A 21,646-nucleotide genomic window follows, 5' to 3' on the forward strand; every position below is an offset into this window, starting at 1 on the left:
TTTAACGGGGGAGGGAGGGTTACATTTTTAGTAAAATAGACCTTTGCATAACCGGCCTGCGTGTGTCTCATTGAAAGCCGGGAGGAGACAGACGTCTCTACTCTACCAGGGCGACGCACACTGATGTCCTCTCTGCAGTGGGGATCGAACCCGGGCTGATGCCACTCAAATTGGGGACAGCGTAACCACGCCACCATGTCATTCACCCCCACACATGTTCCTCTGTTGCCTTTGACTTCTTCTTCTTCTTTGGCTGAATGACCTCAAAAATCGCTGCCCTGCGTAAGACGAGAACCCACAACCTCATGTTCACTGGGCAGTCATCTTCAGCTATCTGCTGGGACACGTGTCTCTGCTTCATTGCGGACTAGTCTTCTTCGTTTTGGATCTTAAAAGTCACCACAGCACATGAGGATTGAACCCACAACCTCCTGCATCCTAAGTGTTCTATTACCACAATGAGCTAACTGATCTGATGCTGCGTTCCTTCTATGGTTGTCTCCTTTCTTTGGGCCTTGAACACATAACGTCTGGACTCCAGACTATTCATTTATCACTCTGAGCCACCTAATTTGTTCCACCTAACAGTGTTTTACAACATATGATCAAATCACACATTTATCTAGAATATTTGCAGATCTGACAGCAGGAACCAAACATCACATTTCACAGTGCCTCAGAAGTGAACCCAGAACCTGCAGAGGGCTGAATAGATCGAGGACCTCTATCTACCATCTCAGTACAGTCACAGGTCCTGTGAACCTTAGAAACACTTTTGAGGTTTAGTCAGCAATCGCAAGGTCTAATACAAGACATTATGAGGCATGTGGCTTAATAGCACAAGAGAACCGCTTAAGGGCTGCAGGCTCCAACCTGATGTTGTGGGTTCATGCTGATGTGCCTTATGCTTTGAAACAGTTTGGGGTTTGTGTGATGAGGTGGCGCAGCTGAATAGATGTTGACTCTAACCTGTATGTGTAGGTTGTGGGTTCAAGCCCACTCATGGAAACTAGTCTTTGCTCTTTAGAAGAGTTTTGAGGTTCAACTCACATTCTCAAGGTTAAATAGGAGAAACAAACAGCAGATTACTGTGTGGTGAGGTAGCACAGCTGGAAAACTGAAGTGCTGCTGACTCTAACCTGCACTTGTGGGTTCAAGCCCAGCAGTTAAGTCTAAACATTTGAAATAGTTTTGAGGTTTAACTCATATTCTCAAGGTTAAATAGGATAAACAAAGTTTCCCAAATGTGAGCAGGACTGGTGGCGTAGTGGTGAGTGCAGTGGCCAAAACCTCTGTAACTGCTAGTGGGTTCAAATCCCACTGCTGCCAGGTCTTGAGTGCACTGCCGTGGAGGTAGTAGTGGGGGCTTTGTCCCCACTGGTTGTTTCAGAGAAGTGGACCCAAGGGTTATGCAAAAACACAAGGAGATGTGACTGGAGTTTAGATGGCATGTTCAAGAATCTTTTGAATCTTTCATCTATGATGAAGTCCCTTAATTGCTAATTAGCATCACTGCTGTTGCTTTATACTGAATTTGAAGTCCTCTGTGAACGACAAATGAAATGTGTAAATGGGCAGTAACGTCAGCTTCAAGGTCCACATCTACCACAGGTCATCAGTTTGTGAGCTGGCAGGACCTTCATAACAAACCTGAGATAAAGTTGTGCATCAAAATATTTTGAAAGCAAAAGTGTATGTAGGGTCACAAAATGTCATGAAAAATAATTAAAAAAAGATATGTCAAAAATATTTTGAAAAAAGTAAAGAAACAGGTCAAAAAACGTCATTGAAAAAACCCAGAGGCCCATCAGGAAATACTTAAATGTACAATGACAGCGCTTCAGTTTGGTCAATGGATAGTTTGATGGAAGATGTATTCAATCCTCCATCAAAAATATAAATTATTTTATTGGGAGTCATTTACTGAGACTTCAAAATTTATCTGCTAAATCGTTCATTTAACTATCTGTAACTTTGACATTAAGCATGTTTATGGATGAGACGGTAACGTAACAGAAAACTAAAAAGATTGTCAACAATATTTAGATATTCTTGTATGCTGATATACTGTAGCTCTATCTTACCTTTGCACAAAGATCATTTGACGGACAGATTACATCTAAAGGGAACTCTGATACAACTGTTCAAATGCTACGACAAAAAAAATGTTTTTGTACTTCTTGGAAAAGCCTTAAAACCTTGAAATGTATGTTGCGGTGTGGCGTCTATGGACTTGATAGGTGTGAAATAGAGTAGAAAAGGAAACTGATAATTGCCCAGGTTGGCAGAGTGTCTTAAGCTAGAAAAAGGACTAATGTGCTCTTAATTAAGAATGCGTTTTGAAGATTTGTTGAATAAACTGCATTAAGACACCTCCACTGACGTATTATTTACTCACCACAAGTGAAAACCTTACACAAGCTCTATGGACCCACATTTCAGTGCGAATTAACATCGATGTTGTTAATAGTAACGGCGCAAAACCCAGCGTCAAACAACTCACGCACGTCAGGAATCAAAGTGTTAAATGGCTTTTATTAAATATAATAAATAAATGGAGGGATATAGTCATGAGGTAATATGGAGAAAGTCGTTTTTATTAGAATGTTTCAGTCATTTAGTCCGTCACAGTAACAAAAGTGTCTGGGTTTGGTGAAACGTGCCATGGTGACGGTCATTTGAGAATAATATTACAAAGCAGGGTGCTACATGGGGACGTGTACACCTGTGAAAGCTCTCCTTAAATCCAGAAGCCAGAAATGTGAGAGAAAGTGCCAACATTAGTGAATAGAACATACAAATATCAGATTCATACAAAGTGCAACAGGAACGGATCCTTTTTAGGGCATTTTACTATTTTAAAGTGTTAATATGCAGTTTATATCGGAACACAAATTTGTAAACAGTCAGACATGTTACTTTTGGTCACATTTAAAATTCAATTATATATAATTAGCACAATTAATATTTAGCTTTGTACACAAATACGTACTTTAATTTCTTGTAAAACGGACCCCCAAATGTGGCCAAAGGACAGAAAACTATCCATCGTTAGCAGCATCACAGGGAAACGAAACAAACACCTGATTAGTTTAAAAATGTCATTTAAAATGTATAAATACACACAGTACTGTGAAGCTTTCCTAATAACAACCAGCAGCAGTCTTTAGCAGTTTAGTATTACTAGCACCCCACAGCCAGAGGCTTATTGCACCGGGGCAACAGGGAACAACTCCCTCTTGGCACAGACCAGTCCGACAGGGACGAGCTGTCAATCATCACGACCCGCCTTCCCCGAAGAAGCTCTGCATAGAATCGAACGGATGCCCTTTGAGTGACGTTGGGATGTTCTATGCAGAGTGAAGGTTTTACGGCGGTGTGTGTGTGTGTGTGTGTGTGGGGGGGGGGGTCACCCCAGCCAGCGGGGTCGCCACTGCACCAGTCACCCATTCATCAGTAGCAGCCGTCTCTCCAGCTGCTGTCCCGCAGGGCACTGAGGGTGGAGAAGCTCTTTGGGGGCGTCAGTAAGCTGAGGAAATAAAATAAAACCTAAAATCACCCGTCACGAAACAAAAAAAAAGAACATTTTCTCATTTGACAATATTAATATTAACGGAGGATGTTTACCTCCGCGGCGGTTGCCCCAGCTTGCCCAGGGGGGTGGAGCTCTGGGGGCAAAAGAGTGAGGCGGGGCGGGGCAGGCCGCTGCGGGGCGTGTTTGGGGCGGAGCCCGCCGCCGCCGCCCCACCCAGAGTTTTACCGAGCACCGGAATGCCACTGCTGCCCAGATTGAAACAGTCGGGGGCGGCGGCGGCGGCCTTCACGGTGGGACTGACGTAGGCCGTGGCCTTCGCCGGCCGCCGCGACAACGAGGGGAAGTTCCCCACGCTGTGGACCCGGTGCTGCAGCTGGCCTGGGGAGGGGACTGACAAAAAGATGGCGTTCAGACCGTTTGGCCGCGCGGCGTCGGGCGACCACGAGGCTCGAGGGAGAATCTTACTGGAGGAGTGCAGGCGAGCCAGCGCGCCGCACGAGTCAAAGCTCTGGCTGTTACGGAGCAGAGAGGGGGAGGCACCGGGAGGGGTTGGCCCGGGCACGCAGGGCATGCTGGGAGCTCTGACGAGGTTGGGCATGCTCCTCCGCAGCTTGGCTGACCGACAAGGAAAAACAATCAGGGTTCAAATCGAGAGCATCGTGCCGAGCGGAACGTTACGGACACGCCGAAGAACAGAGGACGAACAAGCGTACGGAACCATGAGGCGCCACCTCCGCCCCCGAGTCAGACAGACACTAACCCTGATCCCATCAAACTCTCAAACACACGCCAGTCGGAGGCTTTAGGGTTGCACAAGAGGCTTAGACGGTTACTAAGAGGACGCAGTGGGGGAAGGCGGCAATGACCGTTAAATGAAATAAATGACAAAGAACTTCAATGGGAATTAAGATGGTTACTAGGACATGATACATGTTTGAGGTCAAGACTTTTTGGTGAATAATGTCCACTTACGGTCAGATTCGGCTGGATGTTTCCCCCCCAACACACACAGCGACAGAGATAATCGATTAGTGCTACTGACCGTCAGCGTGTTTCTTCTTCTCTTTCATAACACAAAAAAATATCAAAGACGAATCTGAATTCATTCCACTTTTACAATGTTCAGCCGCTTTTTAGCCGGTCGCTAAGCGCTACATCAGCGGGCGGTGCACGGGGGGGGGGGGGTTGGAAAGCGGCTCTCTCCTCACCTGACCTGAAGCCGAGCCGCTCGGCCGCGCAGAGGCCTCCCACTCTCGACTCTGGTCCCGGCGTCGGGGGCGGAGCTTGGAGGGCGAACCCTGCGGAGGGGCACGGCGGCGTGCTGCACGGGGCGGAGGGCGGGGTTGACAGCGAGCCGGTGCTTCTTCGCCAGTCCCGCATGCTGCCGAAGGTGCGGGAGTGCGGCAGGCGGGTGAGGCGCGGCTGCGGCGGCGGCAGGAGGCCGTAGTCTCCGTCGTCCTCCTCCTCGTCTTCCTCGCCCGGGTCGCGGCCGGCGCTGAGCTGGAAGGTGAAGCTCTGGCTGCGGCGGTTGGCCAGCAGGGACGACGTGCAGGCGTAGTCCTGCCTTAGACCTGGGGGAGCGAGACATAAGGACCAGCGCACAGACACACACACACACACACACACACACACACAATCATCACCTTTTGGGGTTAATAAAGCTGAAGTAGCGATGAGCTCTGAGGTCTGTTGCCATATGTTACAGTATTAGAAAAGGCGGGAGGAGGAGAGACGGGTGGACAGAAGAAGACAGTTGGTACCCACAGAAGAAACATCACACAGTTCTTTTCTAGACTGCCTGCGAAGAACCTACTCTCCTCCTGCAGGCGGGCCATGACCTGGACGTCGGTGAGGTCCTGCAGCTTGTATCCCAGAGCGATGGAGTCGTCGTCGTCGTCGTCCTCCAGCCCAGAAGAGCTGAGGTCCCCGTCCACGGAGGCCTGGGCTCTGAGGGCGGAGCGCCGGACGCCTGCAAAAAACAAGCAAACCCTGTGACGACTCAGTCTATCCTTCATTCGTCTGGACATCGGTTTGATGATGTGGAGGGCGAGAAGGCGAGGCTTACCGCGGTAGGCGGGGACGAACGCGGGGGTCCTCTCTGACGCGGGGGGGAGATCCTTCCCCACAGGACTCAGCGCCCGATGGAGGCCAGGGTGGAGCGGGGAGGAGAAGGACGGAGCTGCGAAGGCAGCGAGAAACCGGAGGATCAATAACGTGAATATTTGTCAGAGCCGCTTCAGCATCGGAGGCAAAGCGCAGAGTTACCGCGTCGCTCCGCCGACTGGGGGGTGGAGCAGGGTTTGGACGGAGTGGAAGAACTGATGGGGGCCACTCGTCTCAGAGGAGGTACAGGGGAGGAGGTGGAAAAGGGGCTGGACAAGGAGCTACGCCACCTGGAGACTGAGGAAGCAGAGGGGACATTCACACCGAGCGGTTAGAAACATCTGGTTTATGTGGATTACAAAAGGGCCCCGAACACACGTCCCCATGGAGCGACTACATTTCCCATAAACCACCTTCCTCCCCCAAGAGAATCGCTCTTGGTTAAAGCAGGAAGGCTCATTTCTGGCAGAATGCGGTTGCACGAAACCAAATGTTATTTTTCTTTTCCCTGTAATGTAGAAAATGAACGGAGGCGAGAGTCACGCGAGTAAACCAGTCACACGGTCACATGCATTAACCTCCCAACATGCCCAGTGCGGAGAGCCTCTCTGGGGGAGGGTTTCCTCACCAGCCGCGTGACTGTCACCAACGGCTCCATTCAAGAGCGCCGCACAAAAGAACAACGCCGCATTGAACTCAGAGCGACCCGCTACCTCGCTGCAGGCGTACCTGCTGCAGAGCCACACACACACACACACACACACACACACACACACACACACACACACACACACACACACACACACACACACACACACACACACACACACACACACACACACACACACACACACACACACACACACACACACACACACACACACGGCTACCTGTGTGAATATAAGCCACTTACAGCAAAAACAAGGAGGGAGGGGTTGCAATCCTGTCATGTAAACAGTTTCCATGGCAACGGCCTTTCCTTAGCTCACGGGGTAAGAGCTGTTGAAGAGCGATAGCATGTAGCTGTTAGCATGGGGAGGGGGGGTGGTGGGGGGGGGGGAAACGCAGGCGTTCTAACAGATTAAGTATTTATTGAACCACCGGGACACATTTCATGAAAGGAGAGTTTGGCCACATCTTTAAGTGAGAGTGGTCCAGCACCACCTCCACCAACTCCACCTTGATGCTGAGCTGCATGTTCAGCTGAAGCAGCATCTGTTCACACATCACATGCAGCCCTCCACCCACGGGCTGGAGCCTCCACCCACACACACAACATCCGATTCCGGGTCGGTCATCGATAAGCTCCAGAGATGAAATCTATTTTTATTCAAGGCCCATCGGCGGAGCGTGCGGTAACCATGACGACACTGAACGCTGATTCACAGGCCTTTGAGGATATTGCCGGGTTGAACCGCGGCGGCAGGCGGATTCTCCAGAGCTCAGCGCCACAGCTCTGCTCCTTCCTCTTCCTCCTCTGTGGTGCAGGACGCGATGAAGGTAATCACGCATGTCAGGTGACCCCGGCCTGATCCGCTTAGCGCTGCTGGAAGTGGACCGATTGCTGTCTGGAAGGTGGAGGATCCCGCTGAGTGCTTAGTGGCAGTGAGGTGAGCTGCATTTACAGCTACACTCCAATACATCCATCTGAATTCTGCATTTCTTATTCGAGGAGGCAGAGAAACTCCTTCATCCTTCATCCCTCAAACAGCCACCGGATCTGCACACCTTCGAACCGAGACTCCTGCGTCTGCAATGCATTCTGGTCCATTAAGGCCAACGCTACTGGAGAGGCGAGTCAAAGAAGAGGCCTCCTGCCCTATAAACCAGCACCGACACACAAAGCGAGGTGATGCTCTTCACAGTCTGGTACCAAATCAAATAAAAAGAACAAGCAGGTGCGATGTCCCTCACTGAGCCGTCAGAGGACGCCCAACCCCACCCGTCCAGAGACGGTCCCCGTCCCTCCCCTGAACAAGCAGCCCGGGGTCCCGTACCTTGCTCCAGGCGGAGGGACAGCGATCTTCTGGCGGCCTCCACCTCTGACTCGGGGCAGCGCAGCCCCCGCCGGCACCACTGCAGGGGGGTGACGGAGCCGTCCCTGGGCTCTCTGGCTTTTGATGACACGTATAACCTGGAAGGAGACACAGTCTGAACTGAATCACTGATCACAAGCGTCACTGACATCAGACCTGAAGGGACACGCAGACCCCCCCCCAGACACGCAACGTGGATCCTCCAAACTAAAGAATCGCTCACCGTTTACACCTCGCAGGCGACTTTGACCTCATATGTGTGACGTCACCCTCACTTATACCAATGGGGTGGGCAAGATGTTACAACCCCCCCTGAGTGCAGTGCTACAGCCTCCAAAAAGGCCACGAGGCGGAATAAACACCTTAAAAGCAGTTACAATAAACATGAATGTAGGAATTTATTGCAGGACTTTGAGAGTAAATGTCAGCACATCAGCACCAGAGTCTTCACTTCATTTATCCAGAGATGTTTGCAACAGGTTAATCCGTTAAAAGAGATTCTTCATCTTCTAAATGCAACCTCACTGATTGAGCAAAGAAGATACATTAATGGGACCAAAAGCAAAGGCGGTTGGTTTGTTTCGGTGAGTCACGTGACACCACTTCAGCTAAAGGTTCTGATCGGATGTCTTTGCAACAACCTAAAATGGGTCTCAATTCAGTGGAAGAAGACTGTTTCAGGTAATAGCATTTAGAAATGCAAAGAGGAACTGGTGAAAATGGTGGAAGAACATTCTGATGAGATGTTGCCGCACCGATAACAGGCACCTCGCATCCAGACACAATGAGGCAACCGCGCGCAATGACGAGGACGAGCACCCGAGATTTAACGCAACACATGGAAAGAAATCAGAACAGTCACCATGTTTCGTCGGACTCGTCCGCGCAGCGCAGACGATCGAAGTCCAAAAGTTCCAGCTCATCCAGAACCGACGGCTCGGACCCCCCCCCGTCCTCCTCCTCCTCCTCCACGGCCGCTCCATCCCCGCCTGCGTACGGGGGGAAACAGCCGAAAGGCTCCCCCGGGGGCGACACTGACCCGCAGGACGGCGGGGGGCTGTGGAGACGGGACCCGCCCGGGTCGCGGTACCCGCCGGGCGGGCCGGCGCGCGTCCTCAGCTGCGCGTTCTGCCGCTCGAGCTTCCGGACCAGCTGCTGCAGCTTCTTCACCTCCAACTCGGCGTTCACGGTGTTGCCGTTGCGGTCCACCTGCGGCATCGCGGCGCGGCTCAGCACCGCGGCCTCCATTGGACCGGGACACCGGTAACAAAGCCGCGACCTCGCGGGGGGGCGGCGCGTCGAGATGCTGCTGCTGCTGCTGCGGCGGCGGCGGAGATCATCACCCGCGCACTGAACGCTATTCCGGTTGTATTCTCGTACGCGTGTCTGGACTCCTCCCCCCCCCCCTCCACGCCCCGCCCCCGCCTACGTCACCCACCGCAGGTACGCGTCGCACCTGCCAGTACATCAATCGGTGTTCGATACCTAAAATAAGACCCACAAAACCTGTTTTATCGTTTTAATCTTACACCGTTTAACACGTTGCTCGTGTTTTGTAGCAGAGGAACCGCACAGAGCATCGTGACCCATTTATCAGATCAATTAACGACCTGATCGCTCTGAACTGATACTTATAGATCAGCATAATCTCACTGTGTGTATTTGGTGACATCTTGTGGCTGAAGCCGGTTATGACGCCTTGTTATTTACCTGCAGCCAAGGATAGAATAATCACTGAAAAACTAGATTTATAATCAATTGATTTTACCAATTGATGGTTTTAAGTGTTGGAAATGAACTGAAATGAATCACCAAGTCCAAAACATTTTGCCACATGTGTAAGATGAACATAAAATGATTATACATGACAAACACAAGCAGAGAAAATAAGAGACTGCAACCAAGAGACCATGCTTAAATAAATGGATACACATAAAAGGTTCTTTAATATCTTGATGAACATATTTATCTTGTGCCTTGTCACACACTTCCACCTGGTGGCCGGAGGGCTCTCTGCAGCTCGCTCAGTCAGCATATTGATCAAGTTCTCCTTCTTCCACGAGCTTAAATAAACCAAGGTGACGGCTTCTGGGAAACGGATCGCTTTAGCTGAGGAAACATTAACACCAAGAGTCTGTATGTTTCACATTAACAGTTCCATGGAGGTGGTTTCTCCTCCTCAGCGTTTCTTCCAGGTGAATTTCCTCCGGGCCCCCTCCTGCCCCGGCTTCTTCCTCTCCCTCACTCTGGGGTCGGGGGTCAGCAGACCAGCTGGAGGTTCACATTTAGAGGATGAAATCATGAGACAAAGGGCACCTGCTGCAAAGGGAGGAACTATGTATGCTCTGCTGTGGGAAATGAATACATATCAGAACTAGAATCAGGTAAAGGACCTTGTCTCATGGTCTCCCCGTCCCCCTCGGACAGGAAGCCGAGCAGCGCGCGGGACACGGCGAGCCGCAGCGCCCCCGCCTGGCTGGATCGCCCGCCGCCGCTCACCGTGCACTCCAGGTCGAAGCGCCCCAGCACGCCCATGAACTGCAGCGGGAACATCAGCTGCTCTCTGAGAGGGGGGGTGATAAAGAGCGTGTGCTATTTAACAGATAGCGGTATCGCAGGCTTCGCCAATTCAAGGTCTGGTTGGGTGACTTTTTTAGACAAGCAGAGAAAAGCTTTCTTCTACAATCTCACCACCACATATTACAGCGTAACTTCTGACTCAGCAGCAGCAGCAGGAGGATGTGTGTGTTTGTATTGTGTGTATTGTGTGTGTTCTGGATGGCGTCGCAGGCTGAATGCCCTATGGCTGCTGACAAAGTCAATTGTCACCTCTCTGCTCCAATTACAGCTCGTCCTCACACTGCGTGACAACACCAGCTCTGGACATTCTCTCACACACTCACACACACACACACACACACACACACACACACACACAGTCACTCAACTGTGTAATTAACTTACTAATGCGATAAGGAAAAAAAGGTGATGCTGTGAGGAGTGAAAAGGCTGCTTTTTAATGTTTTTTTGAGGGGGGGGGGGGCGGCGGCATCACGTCTTTGCATTTTAAGGCTTGCAGGCATGAGGAGGCGGAGAAACTAACCCGCTTCCTCTGTTCACGGAGGGTTGGGGGGGGGCGCGGGCTCCTACCTGTCTTGCAGGACGGGGAAGTAGTGCAGGTAGTCGCTGCCGTTGATGGCGATGCGTCCGGCGCCGCAGTCTCTGAGGACCACGGAGGAGGTCGACGTCTTCCTCCGACCTGATGAGATGGGGGGGGGGGGGGGGGGGGTTTCACATTAACGATGAACTAACGCAAAAACATCTAACATGATCTAACACGGCGTTCCCATCGGTGGGGCATCTACCGTCTGCGGCGCTGTAGGCCACGCCCCTTTCGTCTCGCTCCACTGTCGGCACCGCCTGCCTCTTGGAGAGGGACTCCAGTTGCCGGCGGTAACGCTGGACAAAGTCCTCCTCCGTGGCGCAGCAGGGCATGGACAGCAAGCGCTCCATCAGCTGGATGAAGCGATCGTACTGAAGGGAACAAGCAGAGAGTTTTAGGAGAAGACCAAAGACTCTGAGAAGAGGCGAGAGGAGAAGCGCAGCGCTCACGTCGTGGGTGGAGATGGTCTCCACCAGCAGCGCCTCCAGCTCCTCCTTGGACAGCCACCTACTCGTTCCCAGGGAGCTGATGGAGACACAAGGAGCGTTCAGCTACACCCTGAGACATGCTGCGGACAGAGAGGTGGCGGTGCGTCCTGCTCACATGGGCTTGGTGTCCTTGGAGAAGAGCCCCTTGGCTCTCAGGCGGTCTTGGTACTTCTCGATCTTCTGGGTCTTTCCGTAGAGTTCCTGTAAAAGAGACACTTTTTATTTTTCTATGCTTTTCATGTTTTTATGGTGCGACTCTTTTTCAACAAAACCTATTGAAATGTTTTCCATGAAATGTTCCTTTCATGTTCTCCAGTTGAAGTTTGATTTATTCTGCTTCCTGCAGTAGTTGCACTTATAAAGCAGCGGAAATTATTTCTTTGCATTTTTACAAAATCTTATATTTTTTATTAGACAAAGCTGAATAAAAGTAATAGAGATGGTCTAGGGTCAATAGACTTTTAGGTCCTCTAGTATCTTTATGTATTGTAAACGAGATTCGGCGTATCAAATGTCTTCAGTGTGTTTTCATTCACTTGCAGCACCTGAAACAAAAGGAGCGACGGTCGCACTCGTCATTAGATCACTCATCGGGAACCCCCCCCCCCCCAGGGGCAGTGTGTCACAGCGATGGGCGCACACAGGCAGACTGATGGAGGGGGGAGGGGGGCGGGCGTCCCGGCCACGTCCCCGAGGCAGCCCCCCCCCTCCCCGGTTCCTGAGTGAGAACTCATTTCCCCGTCAATTATCCACCAGATGTTTGTTTAATTCCTTCTTGATAGAGTGTGTCTAATCCGCTGCCACTCCGACCAGCGGCAGAGGGGCACCGGAGGGCTGGAAGGAGGGGTAGGGGGAGGGGGGGGGGGGGCAAACACCGGGAACAGCAATAACTTCTCTGATTGGCCGGATGAAAGAAGAGGATCTCGAGACATTTATGCCGAGGCTCATTTCTTTCCATTCAATAAGTCTTTATACTCTTATACTCGTCTTCAAACAAGGTCAACAACAAAAGGCAGAGGAGGAATTTTTCCTTATTTTTTATTTTTTCCTTTCCTTATTTAAATTCATCGAGGATCTCTGTCTTTTAACCTTTTGAATGTTTACATACGACTTTAAAACTAAACATGATTAGTTAATAGTTTATTGTCAGTGGATCATTTGGCTCGGACTTAACAAAAGATGATCTGCTAAATTTGGCCAATAACACCGTGTGATGTCAGGCCTGATTTTAGAATGGATGGATGGAGATTCACCTCCACGTCACGGTACTCACATGCATCAGCGAGAAGTACGACTGTTTGCCGGTGTAGAACAGGAAGTGGAACGGCCGCCGGTCGGCACCCCATTGGACGGCTTCAAGGAAGGGAAGCCAATCAGATTACAGGACACTTTCACTCACGTAAGCATCGATGAAGCGCACATTACATACCTCTCTGCTGAGGAAATATCTCCTCTGGATGCTGGAAGTAAAATCAGAAGACAAGTCACAAGAGGAACGACAGAAAGAAACACTGAAAAGTACCAAGAGAGAATAACAATAAGTTGATTTGTCTGCCAGACGGTCAGTCCAGCTAAAGTTTTATGGATCTTTTGTTAGTAACTTCTTTATTTGTAGAATAAAAACGTTGACAGACATTGGCTTGAATTTGACTCCCAGTAAGAAAGTGATGCAATCTCAGAACTGTCGGCCTCACACAACATAAGTGAAGCTCGCCGTACCTTCATGAGGGGCCGGGCTCGCTTCTCAAACAGGCCGGAGGGGAAGAGGTACGCGATGCTCCTCTGAGGGGGGACGAAGGAGATCATTAACAAACGGATAAGCAACCGGAACAGAAAAGGCTGTTTGAGAGATGACAGATCTCCAAACAACGGAGGTCACACCAAGCGACGACAGCGAGAGGCGGCGCAAGCTGCTCGCGGGTTCAAGAAAAGGCGAGCGTGGTGTGTGTGTGTGTGTGTGTGACTGTAGAGTTAGGGGAGAAAACAAGCAGAAAAAGGCACAAGTTTCTGGCTTAGTTGACAGTGAGCAGAGGACACTGGACATCTAACAGTTCACTCCAAGTTCATCCTGTGTGTGTGTGTGTGTTGTTAGCAGGGCTGCAGATGGCACTGTAAGTGTGTGTGTGTGTGTGTGTGTGTGTGAGAGAGAGAGACACAAAGTGTGTCAGCCCCTCCACACTCATCAAGACAGTCTGTTCATCTTTCCCCTTCCTCCATCTCTCTGTCGTTTCAATTAGTGAGGCAGCAGGTGCTGCACGGAGGGAACAGGTTGCTGCCTTTAAGGTTGTCAAAACGACAGAAAGCGGGAAGAAAGGGGCTGCTCGGTGTGGGGGACGGGGGGGGGGGGGGGGGGGGACAGGAAGAGAAGTTAAAGGGTAAAAAGAAAAGAGGAATAAAGGGGAGAGACAGGCAGAGAGGAGCAGGGACAAATGAAGACATGACACCTGTGTGTCCCCTGAGCCTCGGCACAATATGCCAGAGACCCCCGAGTGGGCGACGTCGGAGTCTGACCGTCACCGCGGCAACGAGCAGTAAACCAGCGGTAAAATCAATCATGTCGTATGTTTAAGCCGTAGACAAAATCAAAGTCTGATGCCGAAGCAAAGTGACAAACAAATGTATCAGAAACCGAACAAAGCTGCAAATGCTATTTTTGATTTAATTATTTGACTTACTGACAGTTCATTTTCTTGTAATCAATAATGAAATAATTGTTGTAGGGGTTTTGGGCTTAAACAATTGGGCTCTGGGGAAATCAGTACAGTAATTAAAAAAACTATTTTCTAACGTTTTATTGACGAAACAAATGATAAATGACTAATTTATGACGACAACCTTCAGTTCCATTCTTATTTTCATGGTTTCTCTCTTGGGTCCGACACAATGATAATAGCTAAAGAGTCCCTGTCAACTTTACACTTTACAAAATGTAGAGAAAAGGGCAAATATGTTCATTTCCACAAATTTCCTTTTTGCATCGACGTTAAGCAAACCAAAACTTTTCATTTTCTGCCTTAAACAGGCCATAAATATTGAATGAATTATCAACATGGCGGTCACCCAAAAAGGGAAAATGAGCTCAAAAAGATGAATGTGTGGCTTGTCATGGACCAGCAGCCCTGTGAACATCTCTTGGCTCTTCACACCCCCCCCCCCCCGTTCTCTCTCCCTCCACGCGACCCGGCTCAGGCTGCCAGCCGTCGCTTCGGCTTTCACGGCCCAAAGCCAACAGCTCTGTTCATTACGCGTGAGGGGCACCGGGGACCGGCCGAGGGGAAGTGGGAAATCACGCTAAATGGCTGCAGCGGTGAGCGCTCGCGTGTTGCCAAAAAACCCGGAATAAGCATGTGTGTGAAGGCGTTGCTAATATCCCTGATGCAGGTGGAGCAACAACGACGAGGAGCAGGATGATGTGAAGAGACAGAAAAGCTTTAAAAACACAACTTTCCAGCAGCTTTCTTTGATGCTTCAAAGGCTTTGTGGCTTTTAAATCTGAAAGTCCACTAAGAGAAGTGTACACATATTTTGCCTGCCTGTACACAGCCACATTTATAATGTAACATCCGGTATGAACAGCTTGTTCAAACTACTACAAGGCCAGAAAAAGACACAGTTGTACTGAGTTGGACTTAATTAAAGTAAGAAAATCTTAGAACCCTTAAACATCTGTTAAAGTGCTGTTATGTATCACATTTAATTTCCCCATTTCCTAACGTATAATTACATTATTAAGAGAAGCAGCAAGAAAAACTGAAAACAAAAGATAGATCATGGATGTTTCTTATCGAATAGCTATTTTAAGCTTTTTTTGTTCCTTAAGCCCAGCGGTTTGAAACACACTTTGGGACAAATAGAAAATGAACATAAAATGGTGACCCTTCAGAATTTACAATAACTTACACTGACTTTAAAGTTACTTGAGAAAAATGAACTGAAGGTAACGCACCCGGTCCGTGGGACTCGTCAATACATCATATGAATGTGATTAGAGAATATATACTCCATTGACATCTTTGCTTTCTGCATTTAAATCTGTGCCGCTTTAATCTTGATCAAGACGCTACTTTCTTCATATTTGTTCTCATTCTATCCAATGAAACTGTGCAACGAGCTCTGCAGCCCGATCTCTGCTTAGCACACGTTACCATGGCGATTGACCAGGTAAGAAGGGAATGTGAACACCTGTGGGCCTCCCCTTGACGTGTTTACACTAGCTGGTACAACCTGTAACAAACCATCCACATCCGTCTCTTCCCAAAATCATGTTGACTTTAATGAAGTTTCGTAACTTGAAGACAACGTGTGCACATGGAGGACATTCGTGGGGACAGTACTTGCATCCGTTGCTTGTATGCAGCAGCGTAGTGCACTTACATCTACGTCCTCCTGGGTGAAGTTCTCGGGATCTTCTCCCATCATGTTAGCCAGGTGGCGTTTCCCGATGTTAAACTCCTCCACCTGCTTCTGGATGAATTCCACGGTGAACTTCTCCGGCCCCGCAGCCGCCAGGTTCTTCCTCTGCAGGGAAGAGCTCACGCAGATCTTCCGGCTCAGCACCTGGGAGCGACGAAAGCGACAGGTGTTAGGACAACATGTCACGCTAAAGCTAAGCTAACCGAGCCAGCAACCAGCTGTAGTGTAGTTACGGGTTCAGTGATATAAATGAAGACATTCCAACGTGAATCTCTCCGCGATGAAACTAAACGCGCAGCTGGCTATTGCTGTAATAAAACAAATGGCAGTCAAGTTCAGAAGCTGTCAGAGGATGCTAGCTCAAGGACGTCAGTGCTGGTCCATTTCACTCCATTGCTCCGAGTTCCGATTTGTTTTATTCACATAACTTCTTACGTTACCAAAGTTAAAATCGCACTTCACCTGTCGGCTTAACAGCGACGACACATTGTTTAAACTCGAGCTGCAAGTCGCACATTTTCCGAAAATATATCCCACGGTCCGCATACGCGGCGCCGCCATGTTGTCTGATAGTGATGACGTCGTGGGCGGAAGTTGATGTACGTCATAAACAAGTGCCGTCGACCATAAAATAGAATTGAAAGCTAATATTAAGATAATAGAGCTAGAAAACCTTTCTTTGAACCTCGCTATCTTTTCCTTATTTCACTTTGCTTTAATAAAACTGTAACCCATTATCTCAGAAATAAAAACGTTATAAATGTTGTATAAATGTTGTATATTTTAAAGCTTTGGCTGCTGTGAATAACAATGTGTGTATCCAGAAAAGAACAATTCCAAACCCCCAGCCATTATAACAACATCTGCAACCAATGTATGTCACTTATTTAAATGGTATAATGATAATAATTTTATTATATAACAATAGGAAACTACAAAAAAGAAAAAAACGCCATATATTGAAAGAAAATGAAGGGATGCATTCAAGCGAAATCAAAAGGTTCAGACATATGAGCAGAAACTGCACAAAAGTGAAACTGTATAACCCAAACCACACTACAGCACACGACACTGTTCCATTAATCTGCATGAACTGACAAATGACAGCAGGAGCATTTTAAAACAATTTAGCATTGTTATGTACATTTCTTTTTATTTATTGTGTCAAACTCATAGAAACTGTGTTTTTCAGAATGCTCATGGAAATCCAAAACATGTTGACCACATGGTGCGTCCTAAAGTAAAATCTGCAGTGATCAGGTCTTTTTTGAGGACAGCCTTAGTGTGTAACTAAATTCTCAGGCACTTTTTTGCCATCTCAAATTAGGTAAAAATACCATCTATCCGTTCGTGACTTTTCTGCAAAAACATATGTTGACTTACACCACAAAATCACCATGTCATGTGGTAGTGATGTGGCACGTCCTGCCAACACATCGCAGTAAGTCTCTGCCCTGTCTGGTTTAAAATACACGTGAGCACCATCTGTTCACATTCCATGTAAATATCACTGAGAAGAGCACGTAAGTGCTGTAAGTGTCACGCTACAGGATTTAAAGCAGCCGATCCAGATGAGTTATCAGAAATAACACAATGAAAAAATGTTCAATCCTCGTCTGCCAAACACACTGTTTTGCATAAACACAACTGGTGCATTCGATGCCTGCAGAGCAGCACAACGCTGAGGGCCGCTCACCTCAAAGCTCAACATGTCTGTGCTGTACGACCACGTTCGTGACGTTGCAGCAGAAGGTCAGGATCTATATTCTTTTTACATTTTTACTGAGCAGCCAAAAATTGCAAAATCAAGGTCCTGCCAGAGGCGTCTCGCCTTAAAACAGAATGAAGGCGTTTTTTGTGCGAATCTACAATTTTGACTTGTCAAAGCACCATATGCGACCTTTGGTCTGTTCTATATTAAAATAAATTCTTGTCATATCCGACAAAGCTGCCGGCTATTAGTTAAATTACAAGTCAAACTGAAGTTACATCTCTAAATATATATATTTATATATTTTAAATTGAATTCATCATTCCCAATAAAACTGGATCCTTCCTTTGGTGAATCCTAACGTGAGGAGAGGATCCGCTCCATCGTTCCCTCTCAGTGTGTGTGTGTGTGTGTTTTGGGCCCAGTAGTACTGTGTTTACAGATCAATGCTGTGTGTCTTCACTTAGATTACTTTGATAGAGTTGGACCAGGAACAGGGGGAGATTAATCAAAGTGAAGGGGCACTGACTCCCGGCCCGTGCCAGTCGATACGGCCTCGTGGTTAATTTGCCCCGAGGAGGGCTGTCGTCAGGCGGATGATAAACAGTGTTTGCCCCGTTTTTTAGCCACAAGCGTGCTGCTCACCAAGAAAAATAGTTTCGACCCAGGCTCTCTAATTTACAGTGGGGGGCGGGAGGCGGGACATTAATCATCCTTCTGCCGCGGCCCGTCTCTAACAGGGCGAACCACCGTGAGTGGAGTGGGTGGAGATGTTCGCTGCGGACGGAGGTAAACCCTGAAACTTCCTGCAGCAGCTCGTCACTGTAATGACGGCATTCATTTCAGTCCTTAACGAGAGCCGAATGTTGAGAGTTGCGCGTGAATGTGATGAATCCGCAGCGTGCACAGAGCCATGGCGTCAAAGTCACGGGAATTCATTTAGGGAACCTTATGGGCGTCTGTTTTTATGCTTGGCACGTGCCATCAATGCTTCGGCGGCGGCTGCAGCTCGGTGCCACGGCATTAGAGAGCTGGCTGCCATCCAACGCCTACAAAAGGATCTCCATGTGGGCAACAGGGGCCGCGGCAAAAGAAACCCCGCGACGGGGCCATGTTGACCTGCTCTCAAATGTGCCCCGTCCCCAGATTGAGCCGCATCCTTTTCATTGTACGGCTAACACAGAGACGGAGCAGGAAATAAAGGAGGATATCACGCGGTGGAGCCGTGCCAAGTCCGCTCCTTCCCCCTCTCTGCCAAGGATGGAGTGCTGGAGAATCCAGGGCTTATAATACCAGCGAGCTGAGGCTTTGCTCCAGTCATCATTTCCATGCTGCTTTACGCTGATTCCCTAATATCCTTAGCGCCTTGCGTAGGGATAAGCCCATCGTGCCGAAACACGGCTGTCATGCCTATAAACCGTTCACGGCTCTAAAGAATCCATTATGGCTGCTCCACAAACACGGGGACTCAAAGGGCCACTTTGCTCAAGCTCATTTACTCTTTTAAGGCGTATTTATTTACCCTTCGTGCCGTGGTGGAATCTCCAATATGGCACAATACGTCTCAGCCAGATGTGGAAACAGTGGTCATTCGCACCGTTATGATACTGATCATACGTAAATTACCGAGGCCTCAATTTTCTAGATGAAATGAATCAAAACAAGTAATGGGAAAACCTACCTGTGCAGGTTCAGGTTTCCTTCTCCTCCTTCATCCACTCTGCGTGACCTTTGCTGCCTGCGTGAGTTGGTGTGACGAACAAAAGTGATTAAAAAACAAAAGGAATGTTGCTTAGGATTTATATCTCTCAGGTGCGTGTAAAATAAAGAGAAAACAGGAAAAACAAAACCACAAACGCACACACAAACTAGCATTTATATTGTTTCAAATGATTAGTCTTCTCATTTTTATGCCTGCTTCCGTTTCCTTCACTATTTCTATTGTTATTATTGTTCCCGTTGTTCCTGTTCCCATTTCTAATCCCATTTTCTCTGTCATTCTTCCTCTCATTTAATTTCTTATTCCTATTCTCATTCCTTTGTGTCTCCGAAGCCGATTGCCATTCCCATTTCTACACCTGTTCCCATTTCTTGGCCTGTTCGTATCCCCATTGTACTCTCACTCCGATTCCAGTTCCTTTGTCTATTGTTGTTCCTGTATTTCCATTCGATTTCACAGCTCGAAATCCAGTTTAATTTCCTTTTCCCAGGAACGTATGTGTTACTTCCTGGCTACATAATGCTTTGTTTATATCATTTTTAGAAGAACGCTAAAAAAAACCCACGTACACACGTACAATAATTGTGAAGCGCCGCTACGGACCAAGCTAACACCCGCACAGGTATCTTAGTGTGAGGTAGACCAAGTTCAATGCCGCGGTTCGGAGCTCTGTGAGGGATTACTCATTCCTGTTCCAACGCACACACTCGCACTGATTGATTATCAACAAGCACGGCCATTGAGTGGAAATGAATTTGCCACCGGTAATGGATAGAGACATTCTGCTGAGATGCGTAAAAGCAGCTGAACTGCCAGCGATTACCTGCTGGAATCAGCCTTCATCAATATCAGGATAATTACAAAGCACTTCTGGCAGTGCGTGAAATGAACGGAGCGTGCAACAGCTTGGGCGCCGGCCATAGATGTCTGCAGATATTAGGCCTCCTCCTCCTCGGAGCGCCTCCACGGGGGAGAAGAGAGAGATACCTGAGCGGGCCGGAGCTGCTTCTGTTCAAGAGGTTTCACGTTGAAGCAGAAAAACAACTGTGACTGAATCTAATAGAAGTGCACAGTGTTGGAAAGCACAAGCGAAGGGGAGAATTAGTATTAAAATGTAGTGACTGGAACGCGAAACAGTTGGAACAAGAAAGAAAGTAGTAAAAGTGTGCGGAGCAACAAAGAGCAGAATGAAATCAAAGAAGACAACGGCCATCACCGTCATGAGGAGACTACGAGACAAAGAGGACACGCAGAAGGCTCCTACTCGCATCACATCTTTTTGTTGCATCTCTGTGTGCTTGTGTGTCACTTTGTGAACGTTTTGTTCCTTCTTCGTGCTCGCGGTGAGCCTCTTTTTCTCTCCCTACGGCTGTTCGGATCCCTTTGTTGTGGTTTGGGGTTTCTTTGTGGGCATCTTGAGCTTCTTCCTGGGTGGTTTGGGTCTCTTTGAGTGACATTCTGAAGCTGAAGGCCCGGGGGTGGGGGTGGGGGGGAGCTGGGCTTTGCCCACTGGGTCCGTTCAGGAGCCCATCTCGAGGTCCGGCCCCTTCTGGAGCCTTTCATTGTATAAGGTCCCTCAGAATGAATGAGAGCAGACTGGCACTCAGAGTCCACGGCGACCCTGGAAGGTATCGGGAAGAAGGTGGGGGGGGGGCCCAGGGTGTCGATCTCCGCCTTTCCCAGACTTCCCTTCCATTTCTCACATGGAACCACTTTGGTTGCCCCCCCCCCCCGCCTCACCCACTGGCCCTCCCCGCTCCGTCCTCTCAGACGGCGGGCCGGAGTCTCGGGTTTCCTCCCCCAGCTGAGGGGTCACTTCAGTCCATCTCTGGGATGAAAAGATGACTCTTTTCCCTCCCCTTCTTCCGCCCGACTCTTTTTTCAGGTGAGAGGCTCGGGGAGGAAGGAACCCATTACATGCGGGGTGAGCCGGGGCGCTGTCGGGGAGGAAGAGGATCTGGATCCGGCGCTGGACAGGGAGAAACCCGAGATCTCAAGAAACGTCTGGGAACGACCCAAGAAAAACTTCCGCCGCCCCTCCACCATCCCGGTCTGCCCCGAGAGCGTTTCCCACGATGCCCTCGGCCTGCAGAGGCTCCCCCGTGTGTGACAGCACTCCACGCGGAGCCGCCGCAGGAACCGGCCCAGTAACGTGGAGGCTCTTATCAAGTCCTCATATCAGATTATAAATTAAACACGGCTATGGGGGTTGATGAATCGCTGACCTCCTGGCGTTCCTGGTTCTGATACCTACAGGTTGGCAAAGGACTGATGGAAACCAGGCCCAGCCGTTCTGCTGGCGGTGGAGGGAGATTTACATATCTGACGTGAGTCTGATAAACGCCGGGTCGGATCAAAAACTCTGCCCTCCAGAGAGCTTCTACCTGTTGTTTCCACTCCGCTTCCAGCATCAATCGCTGCCTCATTACAGGGAGGGAAAACACTGCTTTTCACCCGAGGAACGGGATTGTATAATT

The 21,646-nt window shown here is 49.0% G+C and overlaps 2 protein-coding genes across 3 annotated transcripts; both read right to left on the reverse strand.

Moving 5' to 3' along the window:
• Positions 1-2,576: 2,576 nt before the first annotated feature.
• Positions 2,577-9,057, reverse strand: slain1b (SLAIN motif family, member 1b). 2 transcript variants are annotated; one of them, XM_040184049.2, is made up of 9 exons: positions 8,537-9,056; positions 7,636-7,772; positions 5,801-5,935; positions 5,601-5,714; positions 5,349-5,504; positions 4,744-5,106; positions 4,001-4,150; positions 3,628-3,925; positions 2,577-3,529 (listed from the first exon to the last, which is right to left on the reverse strand). In XM_040184049.2, the coding sequence occupies exons 1-9, from the start codon at positions 8,920-8,922 to the stop codon at positions 3,454-3,456; spliced, it is 1,815 nt and encodes a 604-aa protein (XP_040039983.2). In that variant the 5' UTR covers positions 8,923-9,056; the 3' UTR covers positions 2,577-3,453. The 2 variants fall into 2 exon arrangements, with proteins under 2 accessions (XP_040039983.2, XP_077958498.1); XM_078102372.1 differs by lacking the exon at positions 5,801-5,935 and having other exon boundaries at positions 8,537-9,057.
• A 531-nt stretch (positions 9,058-9,588) lies between these two features.
• Positions 9,589-16,384, reverse strand: mrps9 (mitochondrial ribosomal protein S9). The gene is made up of 11 exons (XM_078102373.1): positions 16,201-16,384; positions 15,700-15,882; positions 13,045-13,107; positions 12,755-12,785; positions 12,599-12,678; positions 11,441-11,526; positions 11,287-11,362; positions 11,040-11,208; positions 10,825-10,933; positions 10,068-10,237; positions 9,589-9,945 (listed from the first exon to the last, which is right to left on the reverse strand). The coding sequence occupies exons 1-11, from the start codon at positions 16,297-16,299 to the stop codon at positions 9,854-9,856; spliced, it is 1,158 nt and encodes a 385-aa protein (XP_077958499.1). The 5' UTR covers positions 16,300-16,384; the 3' UTR covers positions 9,589-9,853.
• Between the last annotated feature and the right edge of the window lie 5,262 nt (positions 16,385-21,646).

The sequence above is a fragment of the Gasterosteus aculeatus genome, chromosome 1 (assembly GCF_964276395.1).
Source record: "Gasterosteus aculeatus chromosome 1, fGasAcu3.hap1.1, whole genome shotgun sequence".
NCBI lineage: Eukaryota > Metazoa > Chordata > Actinopteri > Perciformes > Gasterosteidae > Gasterosteus > Gasterosteus aculeatus.

Bases quoted from the DNA above. Each gene is read 5' to 3' on its own strand.
- mrps9 (XM_078102373.1), bottom strand. From the start codon at position 16,299: ATGGCGGCGCCGCGTATGCGGACCGTGGGATATATTTTCGGAAAATGT. The intron at 13,108-15,699 runs GTAAGTGCACTA...GTCCCCCCTCAG, and splicing joins TCACCCAGGAGGACGTAGAT to AGGAGCATCGCGTACCTCTT. The intron at 12,679-12,754 runs GTATGTAATGTG...CCTTCCTTGAAG, and splicing joins GATATTTCCTCAGCAGAGAG to CCGTCCAATGGGGTGCCGAC.
- slain1b (XM_040184049.2), bottom strand. From the start codon at position 8,922: ATGGAGGCCGCGGTGCTGAGCCGCGCCGCGATGCCGCAGGTGGACCGC. The intron at 5,715-5,800 runs GTAACTCTGCGC...CTGCCTTCGCAG, and splicing joins CCAGTCGGCGGAGCGACGCG to CTCCGTCCTTCTCCTCCCCG. The intron at 5,107-5,348 runs GTAGGTTCTTCG...TCGCTCCCCCAG, and splicing joins GGCCCGCCTGCAGGAGGAGA to GTCTAAGGCAGGACTACGCC.